Here is a 22,447-nt window from a genome sequence, read left to right as displayed (position 1 = left end):
CAGGCTTTGTGAGCCCGATGCCCACAGGGATCTCTCCTTGAGGGGAAGTTGTGAGCTGGCAGGTGTCATTGAGGGGATCATCAGCCAGGCAATGATTTGGGCTGAATCCCAGTGATTTTGGGGTCTCCTGGTCACCTGACTGACTGTGCTCCCCAGAGGAAATGAGTTGTGTGGGACCAGGGTGCTGCAAATGTATGGGTTCATTTTTTTAAATTTTAATGGCTGTTTTAACACCTGTTTGCTCCTGCAGAGAATAAGGTTAAATTGTTGAAAAGTGCTGTTTTCAAGTAAAAGTGCTGTTTTTAGAAAGTGCTGAGGAGGGAAATGCTGTCACCTCATTTACAAAGGGGACTGGAGGGACAAAGGGCCAGTCTCTTTTAAAGGCTCCTGATTTCTTTTCAGGAGGCATCAAAATCCCATGGGATTTTCTTATTGTCTCATTATTGCAGTAGTACATAATATCTATTCCTCATTTTCCCTATTAAACACTGCTAAAATATGAAAGTAGTGTAGTATTTTAAAAAGGAATAAAGTTCTGTGACAGGAAACAGAATTTTCAGACTTGAAATTAATTAAATTTCAGTGTCCTGGATCAAAGCTCTTTGACAGTGAACACTTGACTTTTGCCAACAAACATCTCCAAGCTGAAATTTCCATTGCTTTGATGGCATCTAGAAGCATTTAAAAATCAACTGGAATTTCCTTAAAATGGCAGTCTGGGATTTCCTACCCTTAGAGAAATACCTAGTTCCTATCCAAAACTGAGTGTGCATTTGTACACTTTCACACAAAAAAAAGAGATAGAAAAAGTCCACTGCAGTTGTAAGTTTATGCTGCCTGCATCAGCCCAAAACTTTAGATAATAAATAGACTTGAGAGTCCCATTTTAGTTCTTTTATTTGACTGGGTGACATCACATGCTACCTCTGAGACATGCTGTTTTTTATCCATTTACACTTTTTGCACTAAAAGGTAATTAAGAAGATCTTCAGGCACTAGTTGTCATTTATTCAGTCTTTGGCGACTTGTTCAAGGCTACCTCCATGACACTTGATAACTGTATCCCATCAAAACAGCTGAATAATGTGTGGCTGAACCTCATGGCTGCTGCCTTACTGGGAGGCACTGGTGCGGCCGGTGTAATTGCTGGCATAGAAATGTTCCTCTCCATGGGCAAAGCTGATCCCCAGCACTGCCTGAACAGCCCTGGGAGGTCACACCACCTTGCATCAGGGTGCTGGAAAGCCAAAAGAACTGCTTATCTATCGTGTTAAGGAAAGAAGCAGGAATCTTCCTTTAGGGGCTGGCTCCCACAGGGCATTTTCTCTGGCTTTCCCCCCTTTCCCGCAGCCAGGGACACACTGCACTCAGACTCCACGTTCATAAGCGAGGAAGAAATGTAAAACCTGCCCTTGCTATTTCTACCCAATGACCCAGCAAAGTCGTTGCTCCTAGATACCCCTCAAGCATTCTGGCAAAGCCCCCAGTTTCCCCCTACTTGGATCAGGACTTTTGAAAATGGTTTTCTTTTAATTACTGGCCATCATCTTTCTGGGGAAGGAAGACGTGGTCTGTTCATATGCCGCACTGGCACTGAAAGGCTGTGGGTATTTATACATTTCCCTGTGCCAGCAGTAAATGTGACACCCTGCTGCTGGCCACAAAGGACTTTTTTGTTCACAAGGTAAATGCCATGGCTGAGAGTTACAAACTGCCAGGGCGGGCAGGAGTGGGGTGAAGCTGAGGGAGGGTGCGTTGCTGTGCTACGAGGGCTGGCGGTCACATGCCTGTTTGGATGCGTGCCAGATTAAGTCATTGCTCAGGGAGAAAATGCTCACATGTGGTAATGCAGGAGAGTGGTGCAGCTCACGCGGGCTTCCTGCAGCCAGAGGAAAAGGATGCACAGGCTCCTGCTTGGCATGGCCGATGTAACAGAAACTTACCAGCATCTGGACAGGAGGGTGTCGTAACAGTCCCAAACACCTTAATCCTGTCTGCAGCCATGCTCTGGGTTGCAGAGGACTTTCTCATGAGAGAGGGTTGTGTTACAAGAGAGCTGTCTTGTTGGAGGAGCTGCAGACATGCCAACAATACGTGCTCAAAATTGCCGATGACATGTGTTGGCAGATGCACAACCCAAAGTTGCTTGGAGGACTGTGGGGAGGTTGTTTTTCTTGCCCATATCCCAGCAGGACATCATGGCTCGGGTGCTATCATTAAAACCTCCCCCTTTACCCGATTCCTCTTGGTGAAGGCATATGATCAGGAAGAAATCAGCTATGCTATTGCCATGAGAAATTAAGTCTGGAAATAGCCAGAAATAGTGGTTTTGTCCCAGGTCACATCTGATACAATCTCCCCCCGTCTGATGTAGAGGAGCTTCCAGAGGTGGCCAGCACAGCTGCGTGAGCTCAGGGGGCTGATGCCAGTGGCTGCACCCAAAGCAGGGCTGGCCTGAAGGCAGATACTCACTAGTAGTGGGCACGGACCAGCTTGGGGCTTTCTACACCTGCAACTGAGGGGCTGGAAACCTCCCCCCCCACCCCGCTGTTGTCCCCAGATGTGCAGACACAGGCCTCTTCACCAGCATCAGCAGGAGGAAACTTGGGGGTCTCTTCTTGAACCCTCACCACCTGCAATGCCACTTGGTGACCCCTGTCACATTAATAATGATATAAAGTCAGTGAATGAGCACTTGAGAGTCCAGGGGACCAATTTCTGTGTGTGCTTGATGGCTGTTCCAACATGACTGGGGAATTCTGCCTTTTTTTCCCCCCAGAGGGAGGGTCTTGCATGTGACTGGCAGCTATCCCTGGGTCAGTGAAGTGCAAGGTGGAAACCAGTGATCAGGAGGTGGCGGTGGCCGGGTGCTGGCAGGGGATCAGGTACAAACAGCGGTCATGCTCCCCCTTGGCACAGGCAGGCCCAGGTGGCCCGGCTGGCCTTGCTGCCGATGCACCAGGAGCAGCCCAGGTTTGAGGCTGGCTGATGCTCTGTGAATCATCAAGTGAAGCCTGTTCCCCATGCAGTAACTCAAGATAGCCGCTGATGCACCTCATGCTGCCTCTGTCACCTCTTACTGTGAACACTTTACAGACAATTTTACTTTGTTATGTCATTACAAAATCCCATGTGGTAAAGGGATATACAGGGAGGCAGAACAAGTAGGAAGTCTGGTGCTGGGTTCTCTTCTAGTATGGGATGTGGGCTCCTTCCTAATCCTGGGTGACCAGCCAGCCTTTTCAACTACCCATTTTCACTCTCTTGAGTAGATCTTCTTCCAGTGTGAGCCAGAAAATGCAGAGAATTTTTTTTTGTTTCAGATTTTGGGTGACAAGTTGATTATTTTCATTAATGTAGTTCTTAATGATATTAAGAATTACAATTAAAAAAAAAAAGTTTAATTCTTGGACCCAACTGGGATAAAAGCAAACAGAGAATTCACCACCCTCCCTCCTGCCAAAAAAACCCCAACTACCAAGCACCAAAAAGTCTGAGAAAAGTTTCTCACCTGGAACTTTTCACATCTGAAAGTTAAAGTTTGGCAAAATTTCTAGTAACTACACATGGCTTGTTATGATCAGTGGTGCCAGGAACGTACCAGCCTTATGTGAGTGTCCCCAGAACAGACCCATATCCATTTGGTGACAGTCAGATACTGTCACGCATGGCCTGAGCCCACATTTCTCATGACTGGTGATTTTCCTGGTGAAACCATATTGCTGAGCCACTGGCCAAGCACTGACCAGCATTTCCTTGTATCTCAGATTTTTCCTGAGTAAATTATGCTGATGATACTTCTTTTATAATGAGTATGTACATGGGAAATGCTCTGTGGATAAGCTGTTATTACTGTTAGTCATCCCAGACAGGGAGACTTTCTGCCTGTATTACCAGCCCTGCTAGAGGGATCTGTGCTGGCATGAAATCTATTGTGTTTGTTGCCTAAGCAGCCAGAAAATCTCATTTTTAACAATTTTTTCTGTTTTTTTTCTCCTTTCTTTCCGGGTGGCAGAACCATCCGGCTCAGAATCGCAGGGCAAAGGCAGCCTGTCGGAGGATGAACTCATCAGTGCCATCAAGGAAGCAAAAAGCTTTTCCTTTGAGACCCCGGAGGTGCAGCGGTCACCAGCCCCTTCCACTGAGAGGAGAGACCAGCGGGTCAAACCTGGGCGCCCCACTGTCTCCTCACCCCTGGATAACGAAGCCAGCAGTGCCGAGTCAGGGGACTCGGAGATCGAGCTGGTCTCAGAGGACCCAATGGCTGCCGAGGAGGTGCTGCACTCCAACTACATGACCTTCAGTCACATTGGAGGGCCCCCCCCGTCGCCCGCCTCCCCCTCCATCCAGTACAGCATCCTGCGGGAGGAGCGGGAGGCCGAGCTCGACAGCGAGCTCATCATTGAGTCCTGCGATGCCTCATCGGCCTCCGAAGAGAGCCCAAAGAGGGAGCAGGACTCCCCTCTGATGAAGCCCATGGTCATGGACATTATCAAGGAAGAGAACGGCTCACGCACTGACACGTCAGACTATGAAGCCAGTAAAACGACAGAGAGCAGGATGAACAGGGAAAACCTGGCAGAGTCCGCGTCCTACCTGAAATGCTCCTTTGTTGCACCGAAAATAGGTGCTGAGCCCCCAACCTCCGCTGTCAGCACCGAGGAGCTGAAGGAAAGAATAATCCTGAAGCAGCCCATTGAAGAAACTGTTGTTAACCAAAGTAAAGTGTCTTCCAAGGACTCTGGCAAAAGAAGTCCCTTGGCTTCACCCCTACTGCCGTTTTTAAATAAGCAGAAAGGTAAATGCAGATGTTTATGTTGTTTTTTGCAGTGGTGCTGAGAAGGGGGAGGAGGGAGAAGTGCCTGTTCCTTACAGGGCAGATGTTAGTGGTGCCGAGCAGGGGGAGCTGCTGGCACTGGATAACCTCAGCTTGAACCTGAGCACACATCATCTCTGACCTTTCCATCCTCTTCTTTTTCTCTTTTCCTTTCCCGTAGGGAAAAAAAAAAATAATACCAGCAACAATAATTTTTAGGCTTAAGCATATAGATACTGGATCAAGCAGGAACCTCAGTAACATAAGGCTGGTTCATACACCAGCCATCTGGAGGACAAAGACAACAAATGATCATTTTTCCTTTGAAATAGTACCTGCCTTGCCCCAGGGAAAAGGTGCAATCAGGGAGGTGGTCCTGTTCCTCCCAGAAGTGTGAGGACAATGTTTTTGAGAATACATTTAGGAAAAAATAAAGATTTGGAGGAGGAGAGGGGTTGGGTTTGGTGGGTCTGAGTGTTTCCAAAGCTGGTGCAGCTTAAACAAATCTCTCTCATGGTGGCTGACACCCTCCATCCTGAATAATGAGGGTTTTGTGTATGTTTCCAGGCTAGTGCAGGGAGGTGGGTGGCTTGGGGGTACTCATCCCAGCTCTGTGTGCCTTGGGGAGCATCCTGTGTGTCCCTCTGAAAGTCCCTTCCCTAACCCAGCTTTGGGAAGGGGAAGGCAGGACACTCCTCTGGTGTGCTCAAGGGCACTTGTCTCCCTGTAGGATCTCTTCAAAGCCAGCGTAGAGCCAGCCAGGCCTGGGCTTGCTGTGCCAGGCACTGAGATCTGACTGGACGCACCAAACCTCTAGAGCCACCACTGACTTTTGGTCTGAGCTAAGCCCTGAGGACCGAGGGGTAGAACATGGTCACTGCACACTGACACTGCCGGGGTCCGTGCAGCCTGTAACTGGCTTAGTTCACAAGGTGCACAAGAGAAAAAGGCATTTTATTCTTTGCAAGATGCCAGCTCTAAATATCCAGGACCTTTGTGTGCCTCTGGCTTTGTAGGCTGGCATGGGAGGGAGGGACACTGGGGCTGCCTCACGCCTGCCCTGGTCCCCCTGTGCCATCTCCACGGCTCTTCTGTTGGATGTTGTTTTGCAGTTCAGAGAGCTGCTGCTTACTTGCGAAGAGCTGGATACAGATGGAGGGGAGGACAACCCCATCCTTGCTGCTTAGAGAGCATCTTCTTCCTCAGTCCACATTTGTGCAGACAGTCGTTCGACCACATGATAGCCTGGAGATGTGACAGATACATTTAAGTGGCACTCTTTTACAAGTGATTTATCTAGAGTTGTGAACCCAAGCGTGCAAGTCTAGTAAGGAAACAGCACGAACTTGCACGATGTGCTGAGGACTGCGAGATCTGCAGTGCAATAAAATATGTTAATACTGATATTCTTAGCGGTAATGAACTAATGACATTAATAGGCTGAATAAGAAACATGATTATTGCTTCTAAGTATGTTTTCCTGCCAGATTCTCAGTGCTCACAATGTCACACTGTGCATCTCTTAGCTCCCTCATGCATAGGATAAGCTCCAACCATTCCTTTCCCCCTTCCCAAATTTTGTAGGACTGACCCAGGCCTTGCCCAAACCCTAGAAGCTGTAGGACTGATTGTATTTACCTTACGCACCCTTCCTGCAGTGTCTAGCATTGGGTCTCTGCAGCCATGTTGTGTTCTGTGTGTTGTTCTGGGCAGACGACTAACAATTTGATCTTGGATTTGGGGAACGTAGTTGGGGAATATCACACAGACAGCTAGTTGCCTGTCCCTCAATTTTGAGATTCCAGGCCCTATTACATTTCTCAGTCCCCCTTGATTGTATTCAGATTTTTTGGGCCTAACTTTTGTGTCTCATTGAATTTCTGTCATTGCCTAAACTGATGCTAACAGAGGCTTGTTCTCATATGGTGGTCAGAGAAAATCCCTGTCTCTGTGAGCAGACGTTCTCCCTGCATCACAATGTGTCCTTGTTTCCTATCTGTATTCCCCTAGGACAGTAGTGGCAGGAACTTTTCCTCCTGGACAGACACAAGACAGCTAATTACTATTTGGCGGTGTGTAGAGAACTATTTTAGTATGTGCTTTTCTCCCTTGAGACACTCCGGTGCCTAAGGCAAGGAAAACAAAAACATATAAAGCCTCTCAAGATTATGGCTAAAACTTGTGTAACTTTTTAAAGCTGATTTCAAGGTGTGGGGAGGTGGGCTCAAGGTAAGAAAATATGGATGATAGCAGGGTCCAGTTTATGCTACCTTCCAGTCACAGGTATTTGCTGCATGGGTCACTGTGTCTGGGCCCTACTTAAATTTTTATGTTGAAGGTAGGGTATGGAGCTCTCCTTCTGCCCTGGGAAAGGAGAGCTGGTCCCTCACTTGGAGAATTCATGCGAAACCCTTCAGTTTTTCAGTTATCAGAGGTGAACTGGGGGATGTGTTAATGGGCTTGGTGGAACCAAACCATCCCCCATGGGTCCTCCCAGGCTCCATCAGCCTTGAGCCGCATTGGCTGGCAAGGAAATGATGTGGCAGAGCATGTCTAAGGGGACAGGGACTGCCTTCATAGCATCAGCTTCAGGTCTTGGCATAGCTTTACATCATAGCATCACGTATGTGTCATACGCCAACTCAGATGCACCTAGGAGGCATTTGGCACAGGTCACAGTCAAAGTGACAGGAACAGAGGGAGATGTGACAGTGCCACACAGTGGAGGTGCAGCAGTATGATGTCTCCCAAAGCAATAGTGTCATCATTCATTAAGAGAATTATCTTAATGATAGTTGTCTATCATTAAGAGAATACTAACAATATGTGACTATGTACTTGTTAAAAGATAGAAAGCAGAAAAACCTTCATTGCTTCCTGTTACTTCCTTGTTACACACCACCTCAGAAGTGCTATGATACCACCACACATCCTTATTAAGATGGAATGGTTCACAGGGTCCAGATGGGGCTGATCCCCCTATGGCCATGGCAAGTCCCACCTGAGTTCAGGTCAGTGCTAGCCCAGGGTTGCTGGAGATTCATGGGGAACTGAAGAATCAAGTGAAGATGTTCGACACGCCTGCTGATGTTTTTGACACCCGGCTATAGATCTTTCTGTGGCCCTTGCCCAACTCATAGCCAGGTAGATGTAATTAAAAATAATCAGCCATCAGTTTCGCATGTAGGTGTTAACCATTTCACAGTGTGATACTGTAATTCCACCAAGGAGTTTTTTACTCATATGCATGGCATTAAATATACTGTGAGTGGCTCATCAGAAGAGTTTGCCCCGGGCTGGCAAGACAAAAATTGATTTTGAGTGCACACTTTAGGAAATGGAGGAGCTGTGCAAAGTGAAAACCCAGAGTTCAGCCTGACCCCAGGAACAGTCTTGCTGATTGTGTTGCTGCCAGCCTGCGGCTTAATCTCTCAGAGACCTTTCTGGTGTGTCTGCTAGGTGTGCTGAAATCATGGGCATCCTCCTAAAGTAACAAGGTGGAGCACAGCAAGTGCTTGTGTGGTTTGTGCAGTGATAACTCAATGTCTCTGCTTAACGTCTGTTGCCATCCAGTGGCAATAACAAAAATGAGCAGTGACTTCCTACCTCCATTTTACTGGAGCCGATATCACGATTTGAAAGAGTGAAGCTGTTCCCATGTCATTAACCACTAAGCAGCCTCGCTTGCTCTTCTGCAGGGTCAGAAAGATCACATTGCTTGCTGCAGCACAGGCTTGGTTTTGACCAGAGTTGTGCAGTTGCTACCAACTCCTTTGCCTCCTGCAGAGCAAAGAGAGGAAGGCAAAGCTGTAGCAAGACATTTACTGTTCAGCTGTTGCTGCCCCCATCACTCCTGGCATCTCCTCCCAGAGGTGGACACAGCCCTTATACAACAGGGCTTAGAGCACATCTGGCTGTGGCTCTGCAGGAAAGGAGGTTGCCAGCTCAGCTTCTTTTTTTTTCTTTTTCTTTTTTTTTTTTTCTAATATTCCGTCACAGAGAAGGAAGTCCAGATGCATTTGTGTTTTCCAGTAGCCAGAGCAAGGAATGCTGGTTTTTAGGTTTGTTCTAAGAAAACACTGTCTTACAACAGATTTTCACAAACTTTGGAAAATAATACAACTAATTGGTGTGGCCTGCACAGTGCTGTGACATTGCATAGCCCAGGTGACATCCAGGCTGGGCTTGCACATGGCTTGGGCATGCAGGAAATTTCAGAAAAGATCTGCTGTCCTGGAAACGTGCATCTTTTGTCCTGGAGCAGTTTGCAAGAAGCCCAGAAGAAGCCTGGACCAAGGCACTGGGAAGGAGCATTTTGACTGAGTCCTTTTCTGTCTTCTCTTGCCATGCCTGTCAGTAGCTCTCTGCCAGGGTGGCCTGGCTTACCCCATGCTGGTGTTCCACAGCCTGGGGACCGGGTACTGGGCAGAGATTTCCCTTATGCTGGGGCATCATGTCTCTCTCCAGCCTCTCCCTCAATGACAATATTAGGACATTCCTTCTGCTTGATCCATTTAATGAAACATGCAGCAGCTTGTTATCTTTCAGATCAGATGTCTGAGGTCAGGTTAAAAAAAAAAAAGAAAAAGATGTGGACATTCATAGTAATGTTCACTTTCATTTTCTTTCTATTTTATGGCAAAATTTAGCATAAGAAGAGGAAAACACAGGTCTGGGCCTGTGGGGTTGTGCTGTCACTCACATGCTAGATGGCACAACTGGCAGGACCCAGGCTCCAAGCAGGGTCCTGCTGGAAATGCAGTCAAATAAAATTCACCATTTAAAATGGTGTCCGCAGCATAGTCCTATGCCACCCTACTATGAGGGATCCTGAATTTTATGCCTTATGAAAGGCTTTTGTAGCATTAATCTGGTTAGTCCCCTACAAGAGTGTGTCCTTACCTCACACCCTTCACTGCTACTGTGGCTCTAAGCACCCATGAAGGACACCAAGGTTCACAGCCATCCATCTCTATGTGGTGGCCTGGTGTCTCTCAGGTAGTGTCACAAGCTGCAGTCAGGATCACTTCTGGTTTTGGGGTGACACTGGCAAATGCCCTGGGTTGAAGAACATGTCTCACCTCCTCCCTGGTGCCTCTCGTGCCACTCCATGGTGTCCAGGGCTGTCATGCGGTAGAGAAGTACAAAGCAGTGTGGGCTTTTCCCCTTTAATCTCTCACTGCATCCGCCCCTGTTCAGTGCCACAGACAAACTGATTTTACAGTTTCTCAAGGAGATGGTTTTCCGGCATAGATCTGGGAGAGACCTTAAGTTATTGGGAATGCTTTTTGTTCAGTAAAACATCGTCTGCATCGTGTTAGCACGTCCCTGCTGTTGGAGGAGTTGCTAGTGAGGCATTTTTCCGTGGGAAGGCGATGTTTGGTAGGGTGATTTAGCAATCTGAGGCTCATTTCTCATCTGCGTGCTTTCACCGGGCTGGCTCTGCAATCAGCAGCAAGCCAGGCCGCGGCTTAAGCATACGGTAATGTTAGTTTAATATTTTAGTGCCATCTGCTGTAAGTGCCTCCACACTCTGGCCCATCTGTTTTGCGTGCTTCAGTTTGCTTTTTATGGAGCTCCGGTAGCTTTGCATCCTTCGGAAAGTCCCTGCTTGGAAAAGGTGTAGGGGAGATGGGTGTCATGCCTGGGGCTGGAGTGTCTTCACCTTGTGGTGCTATAGGAGGAGTGGGGTAAAACCTGCTCAGAGAAGTAAACATGTGAATCTAGGCCTGGCCTTGGCACAAAATCTTTGAGTACATTGGTGAACCTCTGTGTGCTTGCCTCCCACATGGAATAATTTAGGTGGGAAGGGACCTGTGGAGGTCTCTGGTCCAACCCCTTGCTCAAAGCAGTTTGGTCAGGTTGCTCAGGGCCTTGTCTACCTGTCCATCTTCTCAGCAAAGGCAGAGGATTAGGAGTAGCTGAGAGTTGGAGCCTGCAAATCTGGGTCAGGCCCGTGGTGCCGCCTCAGCACCACTAGCTGCAGGCACACTGCAGAGCAGGGTAAAGGAGAGATACCACTCAATGTAGCTTCATACAGTGTGGGCTGGCAGGAACTTCACAAGGTCCAGAAAGCCCATCTCCTGGCCCACAGACAGGATTCCTGGTAGAGCACTCTTGACAGATGCTTGTGACTCATTTGGAAAGGCCTCTGTTGGCAGATCCTCTACCAGCTCCCAAGCATCTATCAAAAACAGTTACCATTCTTCTATCCTTCTTTACTTTAGGCTAAGCAATTCTAGCTTCTTCAGTTTTTATTCTCTGTTCATGTTTTTGAGCTTTCTGAACTGTCGTCTTGTTCCTTTCATTCTTTTCTACCTTGGTTGGATCCTTCTTGAAGCAAATTGGAGAAGGAGTTTTCATGGAGTCCATCCTCATGTTGATGATGGGTTCCTTGCCTGCCCTACAGCCTAGGACTGGGCTTGCAGAGCCCACTGCAGCAGCACAACACTGAGTTCCATTGCTGCAAGGGGGATCTCTCCTGTATTGCTTGGAAATGTCTGTTCAGATTTCTGTAGCAGGCTGTGCTGACCATGTTTCCCTACTTGGACTAATTTGACTGTTAATTTTCTGCGTGATAACAGGAATGGAGGAACTTTTGAAGGATTGGGGAAGCCTACTGGAAAAAATGGGAGTTAACCATGATAGTCTTGCACGTTTCTGAGAAATGGAGAACTTGAATGACTTACTGCTCAGATGGTTGAATGCCAGCTGAAGTGGGCTTGCTCGATTAATGCAGAGCAGATGAATCTATGGGGACAGGTGTTTTCCAAGAACCATGAGCAGAATTGAGTGGAAGAGGTCCTGCAGGCATGACTTACAAGTTTTCCACAAATCTCCTGGACTCGTCACCTGAGCAAAATGGTTTCTTTTTCTCCTGGGCTGTCTGATTACACAGCCCTCTTTGGTTCACAAATCTGCTCTTACTCTGCTGTATGCATGGCCCTTCCCCAGTCTACCCTCTTTAGGAGCTAATAATGTGCACTCTCAGTTGCAAACCAGTGAAATAGCTTAAGTGTAGAGGGTCTTAGAGGAAGAAATGACACCTGCATTGCTAAACCCCGTGCTAGGGACACACCTGGAGCACTGGCAATCAGTCTGTTTTTCAGGCCAGCCTTCTGCTTTCAAACCACTATTTGACTGCCCTGATGTAAGGTCAGGGATGAATTTAAGACTAAGGTGGTGGGCAGGAGAAAATGCAGCTAAGGCGTCCTTCAGTCTGCTTTTGTCTCTCTGTTCTGATGCATGTTTTTTCTTGGCTTTGTGGCCTAGCAACCCAAAGTTATGCAAAAATGACCAATTAGCTATTTATTGGCTAGAATGATCAAAAATGATCAATAAAGGCTAAGAAAACAGTTTTAAATGGAAGCAAAGCCTATGAGGCATGCAGAGCTGCAGCAAGGAGTGAGGGGTGATTTTCTTTCTGAGAATCGTTTCATACAGGAATTCACCTTCCCATGGTACATTCTTGGTATTTTGGTAGGTTTAACAGTGGATTGGTAGATTGCTTTGCAATTCTGCTTTCACTCTGTTCAAAGAATCCAAAAAATGACTCTGAACACGTGATAGGACATAAACAGTGAGCTGTGATGACACAGACTCTACAGACACATTCAGATGGCCTCATTTTATGGGGTCTCACTCCAGAGACTTTCAAACGATCGAGGCAGTGGGGCCCCAAACACCATCTCCAGCCACTCTGACTGGAGGAGTTTCCCCATCCCAGCTGAGTTGCCCCAGCAGCAACTCACGGACATGTTCCTCTGCCCATGGAGGTGGAGAGGGAACTTCACAGCCACCGTTTTTCACTGTGGGCCAAGCAGTTGGAAATGTTTCTGCCTTTGCAGCAGGCTACGGCCCACCTCCCTATTTCTGGGCAGTTAATGCAATTCAGCTGCCACATGACAGCTTGTTATAACCATCAAGCTGTGATAACTCAACCGGAGCTGAGCTGGAGAAACCTGGAGACATACAGGTCATGGTGGTGGAAATGAGCAGTGTGCACACCAGCAGGTTTGTGCTGTACATGATTTCTCTTCCACTCCTCCCAGACTCTTTTTTTTCAGGGAGAGAGGAGTGATTTTAGCACTTTCTGGCATCAGGAGTGGTTGCAGAGGGGACAAGGAGAGCTGATGGATGGTCGGGTGCTGGCTCTGGGGTTCTCCCTGGAGTCCTGGTCTGGTGGGAACATAGCAGGGTCTCCTAAGTGAGGACCGGTCACTTAGAGGAGGTGCCTGAGCCCTGGAAAGGATCAGAGCAAAGCAAAGAACAGGGAATCTTCTCTCTTTTCCCCAAATGATGGTTTGCTGGGGCGGTGGCTGGGATCAGTAACCACCAAATGCAATGATGCCCTCTCATGATTGGCACTATGCACATATACCAGAGCATGACATTGATATGACCTTCAGAAATGTCTCACTACATCTCATGCCCTTCAGATCACAGCCTGTGTTGTCCATAGCCTGAGCATTTGGCTCATTTTACCTCTGGAATCTGTTTCCTCCCCCGATTTTTAGTTGTGCTTGTGAAAATTACTCCCCATGTGTTGGGTAAGGTCAAACTTTTAACGCGTATGTGTCAAAGCATCTTAAACACAGTGACTGGATGCTCAGAGGTGCTTTTAAAATTGGACATAGCTTAATGTAGGAGGATCATGTCTTCTCTTGGGACTGCTATCCACTCCACTGCCTGTGTGCAAGTTAAGTACAAAGCTATAAAAATTTATAGGCCTTATCCTTCCATTTTCATATATCTTCTCTTCAAGAGCAAAGGACCGTCTCTGAAGAACTGTCATAAGTTGTAGCACTCAAACAGAAGTATACAGACCTTTCTGATAGATATGACACAAGATGGTCTTTATAAAATGTTTCTGCCAGGTCAAGATTACATCATGACCAGTAGGAAAAAAAGAAAAGCTACTTGTTTGACTGTATTTGACTGTATACAGGTGCCTGATGCTTATGTCAAATGTTTAAATATCAAAGCCATGAATGGCAAAGTCTAAGCTAAGTACAGTGAGTTGGTGGGTATCTTGTATACAAACAGGAACCTGCTGAGAAGAGGCCCAAAGAGGAATGATGTGTAATGTGTGAAGACCTATCTCCGCATGCTGGGCTGCACAAGCCCACTACTTGCTCTGCCCCTGCCTGTGTCCATGTCCACGTCCATGTTCATGCCCTGCCAAGCCAGGCAACCAAGGTTGGCTCAATCCTGCTCCTGGGGAAGGCTGCAAGGACACAACTGCTCTGCTCACAAGCGATTTTTCTGTTCATGTGGACAAACTTCAGTTGCAGAATCACTCACATTTGAAACACTTTTTAGAAGCCAAAATCTTGACACAGTGTCCCTTTCGGTGTCTCTTGGTGTCAGTGATCAATGACTCAGCTTTCAGGCAAGGCTGTGACTATCTTATGGCAGCCAGTTTTTCCCAGATGCCTAGATATAGAGATGCTTTGCCTGGATACTCCCAGCAAATCTCAAAGATTTGTTATTGACAGAGAAATCTAACACCTATTGATAGCTTTTCTGTGGCTGACAGAATATACAGGAAGAAGAGATTTTTATTCTGGGCATAATGCAGTATATAATGAAGGGGAAAAGTTATACCACCTGCAAGGCTTTCCTGTAATGTTGTTAAAGAGCTTTTTCCAGACCAATTCATATTTTTAGCTCAGAAGGTGCTTAGGGAAATTTATATACTATAAAACAAATTAGGTGAAGGAAAATAAAACTTTTTTTTTTTAAATATTTTGCCCATTAATGCAATTTTATCATAAATGTAGTATTTTGCAGGGAACTTCTGGAATATTTTGTTTTCTGATCTGCTAGAAGTGCTTTTGAACCTCTGCAGTAGTCTGTGAGCTGGAATCAAGGGTTTTCACCAGTTTTATTGATTATTTCAAATGTAGAGTTTGGACTCATTTCAGGTCAGATTTAGATTTATGATTAAGGTCTGGTGATATAAAATACATCTCTAGTTCTCAAGGAAAGGTGAAATACAAACTTTTGAACGTCTCTGCCTGTTTCAGGGTGGCTTAACACTCTAATTTTTCAGATGTTAAGCAGAATAAGGACTTCCCTGAGTACTGCTATTTGTGTCTGGTAGATAGCATGAGGTCAAAATTAATGTAGTGAATCACTGTAGTGAAAGGAGGGTGTGCGATAGGAGATCTCCACTAGGAATAAAACCTGGAGGTGGGTATCGATTTTACTGGTGTTTTTTCTTAGCTTCTGAGAGTGCACTGCTGATTGGGACATAATAGCAATACTGACTGAAAAGAGGATTTTTTTTTTTTTTTTTTTCCTAGGGAGGCTGCTGTGTTCATGTCAGTTCAGAACAATATAGGAAATAGGGGACATGCAATGATCCAACAGTTCAAAGGGCTTGATTTCCCCCCTGAATAAAGAGTGTCTGGTTTTTTTTGTCATTTTGATTCTTAATCTTATCTTGATTACCACTTTCTTTTGTTTTAGTCCTCTGCAGTAATTTTTCTTTCTAACTCTCCTGTCCTTTACCCAACTTGGTCAATTTTGCCCACTGTTTTTTCCAGAGAGATATCACAGATATCTTGTCTTCCCCCCGTTGCTCTGCCAGCAGCTCAGTGGTTATATGGGAACTGTATCAGAGAGGTCATTCTGGTGTTTTGCTTTCACAGCATTTAATTTGTGTATGAAGAATACAAACAAGTATGGAAAAAACCTAATGCTACAAGAAGACAGGTTGGTTTGGATGACGATAATCTTCTACCTCCACACGGGCCTGTGGTGGGGACATTTGGTGATGTCAAGGTTGCTTAAATCAGCTCTAGCAATGAAAGTGAAGCTTTATCATTTTGGTAGTGATGATAGCTTTCACAAAGTGCTCTGAGTCTGGGAGGCTCCAGATGAGCATCATTTATGAAAATCTGGCATACAAAGATCCTTGTGCTTCTGAAATAGGTGTTTCTCCATTCAAGAGGACCGAGTGTTCGTTTCCTGCATATTCAGGGCTCAGAAGACACAAAGCTTGACTGATTTGCAAAGCCACATTGTGCAGCAGTGAATATTTCCTGGGGAAAAAACCCTGCCAGTTTGGCTGCTTTTAGGCGAAAGGGTCTTTGCTTTACCAGAAACTTCGTTTTAGAGTTTATCTTCTTTGCAGCTTCAACTTGACTCACAGGTCTATGCACTGAAAGCCCTTTGGTATCACTTGCTCAGAGAAACCCTTTCCCAACTTGTGCTGTGAGATTTTATTTGGAATTAAGGATCTCTTCCAAAGGTTTCAGCTGGTGGTGGAGTTTGCTTCACGTCTCAGCTCCCCATAGGAGCCTTCTGTAACATGGGCACTGATTAGGTCCTCCTGGGTGCTGCCAGTCCTCCAGTACTTTCCTGCAATTCTCTGATATCACTGGAAAAGTTGTATGAGCTTTGTCACAGTTGATATGAAAATAATCTACAGCTCAGTTCCTTATAGTGCAAACTACTGTGAGAGGTGACCTCAGGAGTCCTGCAGAGCTGGGATAACTTGAGAGACACAAAAAGGACACAGTTAATCGGTATTACCTTTGCAAAAAGCTGTATCTTAGAGAGAGAGAAGGCTTCCAAGGCAGCAAATTTATCTTGCATTAAGGATTTGGCATTAGACTATCCAGATTGGCAGGTAAAGTAGGAATCTTGGTAAGGACTGTCCCCCTTCAACTGGATCCTAAAGAGTAATTTGCCAGGGAAACTGCTCTTGGTGTTGCTGCATCATCCGGCTAGATGTAATCACTGTTGGAGCAGCACATTTCATACAAATGAGCAAAATGTGAAATTTTAAAATTGCTTCTTATCTTTTGAATAGAAGGTGCAATGAGATTGCAAAATTTAAGGGAAAAAACAAATGCAGATTTCCAAGGTCTGATACCACCCACGGCCTGGCTGGTATAAACCCTCTGCCTTGCTTGATGTTACTTGGGATCCACAGTGGTGAAGATGAAAATCCAGCCTCTAACAATCCCAGAGACACTGTTTTCACAGTGACTCATTTAAAAGCAACCTAGGATCTATGCTCCCTCAGTGAGTGCTGTTGGCAGAGGCAGGCATTGTACAGACAGGTTTTTCTGCTCTCTGTTAGAATTATAGACAGTTCCTTACACAGGCAGAGGGAAGTTATTGCATACATCCTAATGAAATGCTGATAGCATCCACAAAACAAGGTCTGTATCTGGGCAACGAACAAGAAGCAGGGTAGGAGAGCTTACAGAAAAGCCAGCAGAGATTAATAGTCAGGATTTCTGAAGGTTACTTTGTCGGTTAATGTACCGTTGAAACACGAGCAGCTATGCTTACTTGCTTAGGTTAAGTGCAAGAGCTTTTCCAAAGAATGGAAGTTACTTCCCAAAGCGAGAGAATGGGCTGCCTTCAACTGTTTGTCTCAGACGCCTGCACTGGAGCTGCTGGAGCTTTTCTGCTGAAACAGCAGGCCCATGTATACCCTTAGCTGAACGTGAAAGGTTTATTGCTCCAACCAGGGAGACATAAAATGAGTGGGATTTAATATAGCCATAGTAGCAATTGTGCCTTCTGAAATGAGCACTCACCAATACACTTTATTTGCACAGACAGTTATTGCAGCTGGATATTATGTGCTGACTCTGCTGCCTGGTGCTCTCAGACATGGTAATTGCACATGCAAACTGGGTCAGAAATTGTGTGTGCAGTTATGTCTGATGTTCCAGAGAAACAGCCCTCAGTCCTTGCAGGGAAAGAGTCTGAGTAGAGCAGTTTTGGGGGACTGAAGTAAAGATGGTTCAATCACAGTGACAGGACTACTAGAAACAGTGAACCTGAAGGTTTGGTCCATGCTGGGAGCCCCCGTTTTCTCGGCACTGCAGGTTGGCAGCGAGGGGTAGTGAAACAGTTCAAATCTCCAGGCAAAGCGAGGAAGGAGATGATATTGTCATCTTACAGATGGGATGCTGAAACACGTGCGCACGCATCTTAAAGACCCTTTGTCTAGGAAAGCTGGTGAAAAAGGGACTGAGATTGACTAATTTATCATATAATTAATTGATTTGTTTGGTGTGATGAATTGATTTCACTGCAATAACACCAGGAATACACAACAAAACTGGGAAATGACCTCAGGTTTTTCTGAATCGTGGTTTGTGAGATCATCCTTATTGCCTGGTTATTGACGTTTACATCCAGTAGATGTCTCTAGAAAAATAGCAGGTTTCTCCATCATTCAAAGTGGCACTGAGCAGGAGCAGCAAGGCACCATGCATCGAGCAGAATGGTTAGCAGCACACCATTTCTATCAAAGGGGTGATTTCCATATATATTTCCATATAGCTATAGCGATGTGCTTTCTACTTGTAGATCTTGCTCCTCCAGCAGCAAGGAAGGGGAGATTATGTTGGAATGAAGTTTAAATGGAGAAAAGAACGGATCCTACTAAGTTCCTAAGCTGCTTTGGCACGTGCTTAACGGTGCTGAATTATTCATTGAGCTGGCTGGGCAAACTGACAATGCAAAGGGAAATAAATGAGGGGGCTGGAGAGAAAATGTCAAACAATGTGTTAGCCAGTGTCACAGATTTCACAAGAGGATCTGGCCTGGGATCCCACCTCTTAAGTGCCAGTTGCTGCCAGGTGCAAGTCTTTTGTAAAGGAGAGGTTGAATGTTTTGGTCATGCACACAGGTGTGACTTTGGTGATGTTTGTGGGCCCAGATTAACTCAGTTTGTGATGGGAGACCTTCCCTTTTAGGGGAGGTGTTGCAAAGAGTAGGGAATGGCCAGCAGGCAGCTGTCTAGGGCCAAAGGCATTGATGGGGCAACTGTGATATAGCAGGTAGAGGCATTAAGTCTGGAAGATTAACCCTTGTCAGTCAGATCTGTTTGAAGGACCTCATCTCCTCTTATCCCTTTTAAAGGTGTCTTGTTTTCTTCTGTTCCTGCATCCTTGGTTAAAACTCAGTCACAAGTTTTGCAGTGTCTTCCCCCAGTACTCCTCCAGGTGAGAGCCCTTTTCCCTGACCAATCTGGGCAGCTGTCTGCAGGTATCCCCTCCTCTTCCCTCCACTTCAAATCCCATAGAGACAGGGGACAGTGTTTTATCAAACTGTTCTGCATTACACCACTGTGTTTTGAGGGAAGGGAGGAATCTGAAGCTTTGTCTTTAGCATGGTTAGGATCTGATCATCTTCTCTGGGACAGTCTGAGCAGAGGCATTGCCTTTGCAGTATTCACTGCATAACAACCCACAGCAGTAGATAAGGGGAGTATCTGGGAGGAGCAGTAGCCATCTAACACATGCTTGATGCTTCATGGGGGGCTGCTGAAAAGATCAATGTGATAATCACGGACTCACAGGCCTGTCTATGCTTGTGGTCTAAGGCCTGCCTGGGGAGCAGAATTGTTTCCTGGCACCTCTCTGTCTGCTAAGACTAGAAATGTGGCCTCAAACACCATGTAAATGGCTCTGCTACATATAGCAGAACTCTCCTGGGTATCCTGGAAGAAAATAATCAGAGCACTTGGCTTCAGCTCCTGTTGTTGTTGCTCTGATTTGGAGATGCTGGCAGCTGAGATTTTCAGGATTTATTCAGATACAAGCTTTGCTTTTGCCCTGTGGGCAAGGGTGGAGTTCAGATCTGCAGTTTCTATTCATGGATTTGAGTCAGGCATAGATATGTATCATACCTATATGTATAATTCCATACCTAAACCTTCCCATCTCCTCCTCCCTGCTCTGTGCTTGCTCAGTAGAGAGTTCCCAGTGCTGCTTAATGGAGGTTTTGCAGAGAAGGCAAGGGGACAATCATGCAACAGAAACACACACAGCAGGAACTGTCTGGGCCTTTGCAAAGCCAACATCAGCATGTCCAGCTGTGCTCAACTGCATGTGAATACCATGTCCTTGGTTGCTTTGTGCTCCTGCAGAGTCTAATGCTCCTTCCTGTTTCCAGAGCCGAAAGCAAAGCAAGCCCCTATGCCATTTCCACCAGAGCTGAGCCCCACTCACACCCGGGGTTAAGACCATCCATCCACTTCCAGCAAATGCCACAAAACAATTGTGACAGTTGGGGTTCGTAGCTGACCCACCTGTAAAGATGTCCCTGCTGGGGTGTGCTGTGGTGAGCCCTGAGATCCTGGTTCCCATCATGCAGGACAGGGACTCATCGGAAGGACCCAGAGCCCCCACCCAGCCTGTGCTGGGGTTTCCTTGGGATCTCACATCCAGGTCAAGCCAGGTGTGACCAGGCATGTGAGCCAAGTTATCATCTCATCCCTTTCAGCACTGGATCGGGAAAAAGAGGTACAAACAAGGAAGCATGCACGAAGCATGTGCATCCTAAACCACCAAGGCTTGTGTTTTCCCAAGATTGGTTCTCCCTTCCTCAGTGGTAGCTCCTAAGAAATCGGGAGCATCCATCTCTATTAGCTTAACTTGGGTAATCCCCACTGGAGAAGGTTCTGCCACGTTGGTTTTGTGCAGTTTTTTTAAACAAACTGGAGAGGGTTGACTCTTTCCAGAAAGGTGAGAATGTAACATGCTTTCGGCTGTCACTCCCACAGGATTTCACTTTTGCTGACCAAAGTGAGGAGTTTGTAAAATGCCGAGGGACCCCCTGTGCATCCTTTTAGCATATTTCAAAACAAAATAGGAAGAGAAGGGGTGTAAATATTTACTGGAATTGTGTATCAGAGAGCACCCAGGGATCCACATTTAGATAATCCCCATTGCAAGAGCAGTCAGGGGAATAGCAGATGACTTTGAAAGGCTGCAGTGCTGGATGTGTTTCTTAACATACACAAATTGCCCCTTGATTTCGTAAGGAAAAAGAAAGCTCTGCGCTGATTATTGATTTTAGATCTTGTTTTAGTTGTAGTGCCTGGAGACCCAGTCAAGATCAGGATCTTTTGTTAGCCGAGATAAGAGCAGGCAGTAAGGTCTTCTCCTTGGAGAGTTTACGGGATGAATTTCAGTCTAATGAGGATTGTTTAATGCATGAAACCAGGAAATTCCACCTTTTTGTGTTGGCTCTGCTTTGCCTGGTGCCCACTTCTTTTTTCAGTCCCTCAATCCCCTCGCTGTGGTGTTACCCTTCAGGTGGAGGGGTAGGTGAAGGGTGAGGGACAGAGGAGACAAGAGAGGGGAATGGGGTCTGCTCTGCTTTGTTCCCAAACATTTTCCCTAATTGGATCCATTTGAGAAATGAGAATTGGTAAACTCGTGCCGGTGAGTCACTACATGTCCAGCAGTGTCAGTCAGCCCCACATACCCTGACTGCATCTGTCCCATCACGAACAGGAGAGCTGAGGAAACATGTCTAATATTTGCTTTATAAAACAGACATACAGAAATCTGCCCACCTCCCTTGAAAGATGAGATGAGTCTCTCCTCCCCTTCAGTAACTGTTTTGGCCCATTACTTGTAGGTAACGTGAACAGGTGACGTTATTGCCAATCCCTACCCTTGCACATGTTTGCTGCATGGTAAGATGGGGCTGCCTTTACACCCCAGGTCTCTCATCAGTCTGATTTGAAGCTGTTCCCGTTCATGTTCTATTTGAACTCAGCTTTAAATACAGCTCATGGAAAAGGATGCAGCAGGTTTGGTAGGAGATGAAGCACAGCCAGTCCGTGCGAGTGCATGATTCCTCCTGCCACGTACTATAAATGATGCTTCTGCTGTACATTAGAGGAACGGAACTATGTAAGGGCTAGAGGACCAAATGGTCTGCTTTAATTATTTATCATTAGCAGTATCTATTATTATTTAAGAGCTTCCCTTCTTAGCCTGAAATATTAACTGCTAGCCTGTTTCTTTCCTTGATTGCTACTATCCGATGCTCTGCTGTATTTTCTCTTAAAGTGGACCACAGCAAAGGTCTTCTCCATCAAGCTGGCTCCAACCCATTGCCGTCCCCCAGTAACCCAGGCCTTCTGGACCTTCTCTCAGGGCTCTTGCTTGCAGTAATTCATACCAAGCCAGCCAGTGCTTTGCTCCTTGTGTTCGTCCCAAATGTGTGCTGGGTTTCCCTTGCTGCGCTCCATCCATATCCCCCCGTGCCTGACTCAGATGCTGTGTACGATAACGTTCAAGGGAAGAGTTCCCACTGGTGGTGCCAGCACGCCTTACTATCATCTCCATTTCTCCCTGAGAGGCACAGGCCTTGTTTACTCTTCTTTTAATAACACAGATGGTTTTAATAGTTCTCTGCCTTCGCCCCCAGTTCTTTCTCCTTGTCTGTAGTCTGCTTAATGCTTCCTTCTAAGTGATGGCTTTGTCACTTAATCTCATTAAAACTTCTCTTCATTGAACTCCATGAGCTGCTTATCAGACCGTAAGCCTAATCTCCCATTTGTAATTAATTTGTTCTGTGCCTCCTACAATTTGGCATCATTAGATAATGGTATCACTCTCAAGGTCACTGATACACAGTACGAGGTAAACACCCATGGATGGCTTCAGCGCTAGCTGTCCTGCTAGCCTCCTTCTTCCTCCTCTCTTTGCCACACTGCTTGGTTATATTGACAGCTTTCTCCCTTTCCCTCAGCCAATTTCTGATGTATTTTGGATGCTTCTTATCCAGTGTGTGTTGCTGTGTGACTCTGCAGATCAATATCTCACGCTGTCTAGAGACAAACGCTTTTCTGATATC

The 22,447-nt window shown here is 46.2% G+C and overlaps 1 protein-coding gene across 1 annotated transcript in view; it reads left to right on the top strand.

Annotated features, from left to right (window-relative positions):
• Positions 1-22,447, top strand: part of RTN1 (reticulon 1) — a 119,712-nt gene that overhangs the window by 66,701 nt on the left and 30,564 nt on the right. Inside the window, exon 3 of the mRNA XM_074868972.1 lies at positions 4,016-4,798. Within this exon, the coding sequence (XP_074725073.1) occupies positions 4,016-4,798 (783 nt within the window). The remainder of the gene's footprint in view (positions 1-4,015; positions 4,799-22,447) is intronic.

Source organism: Strix uralensis, chromosome 4 (genome assembly GCF_047716275.1).
Source record: "Strix uralensis isolate ZFMK-TIS-50842 chromosome 4, bStrUra1, whole genome shotgun sequence".
Classification (NCBI taxonomy): Eukaryota; Metazoa; Chordata; class Aves; order Strigiformes; family Strigidae; genus Strix; species Strix uralensis.
Note: the sequence above shows the minus strand (reverse complement) of the source record. Positions and strands in the feature narration are given on the sequence as shown.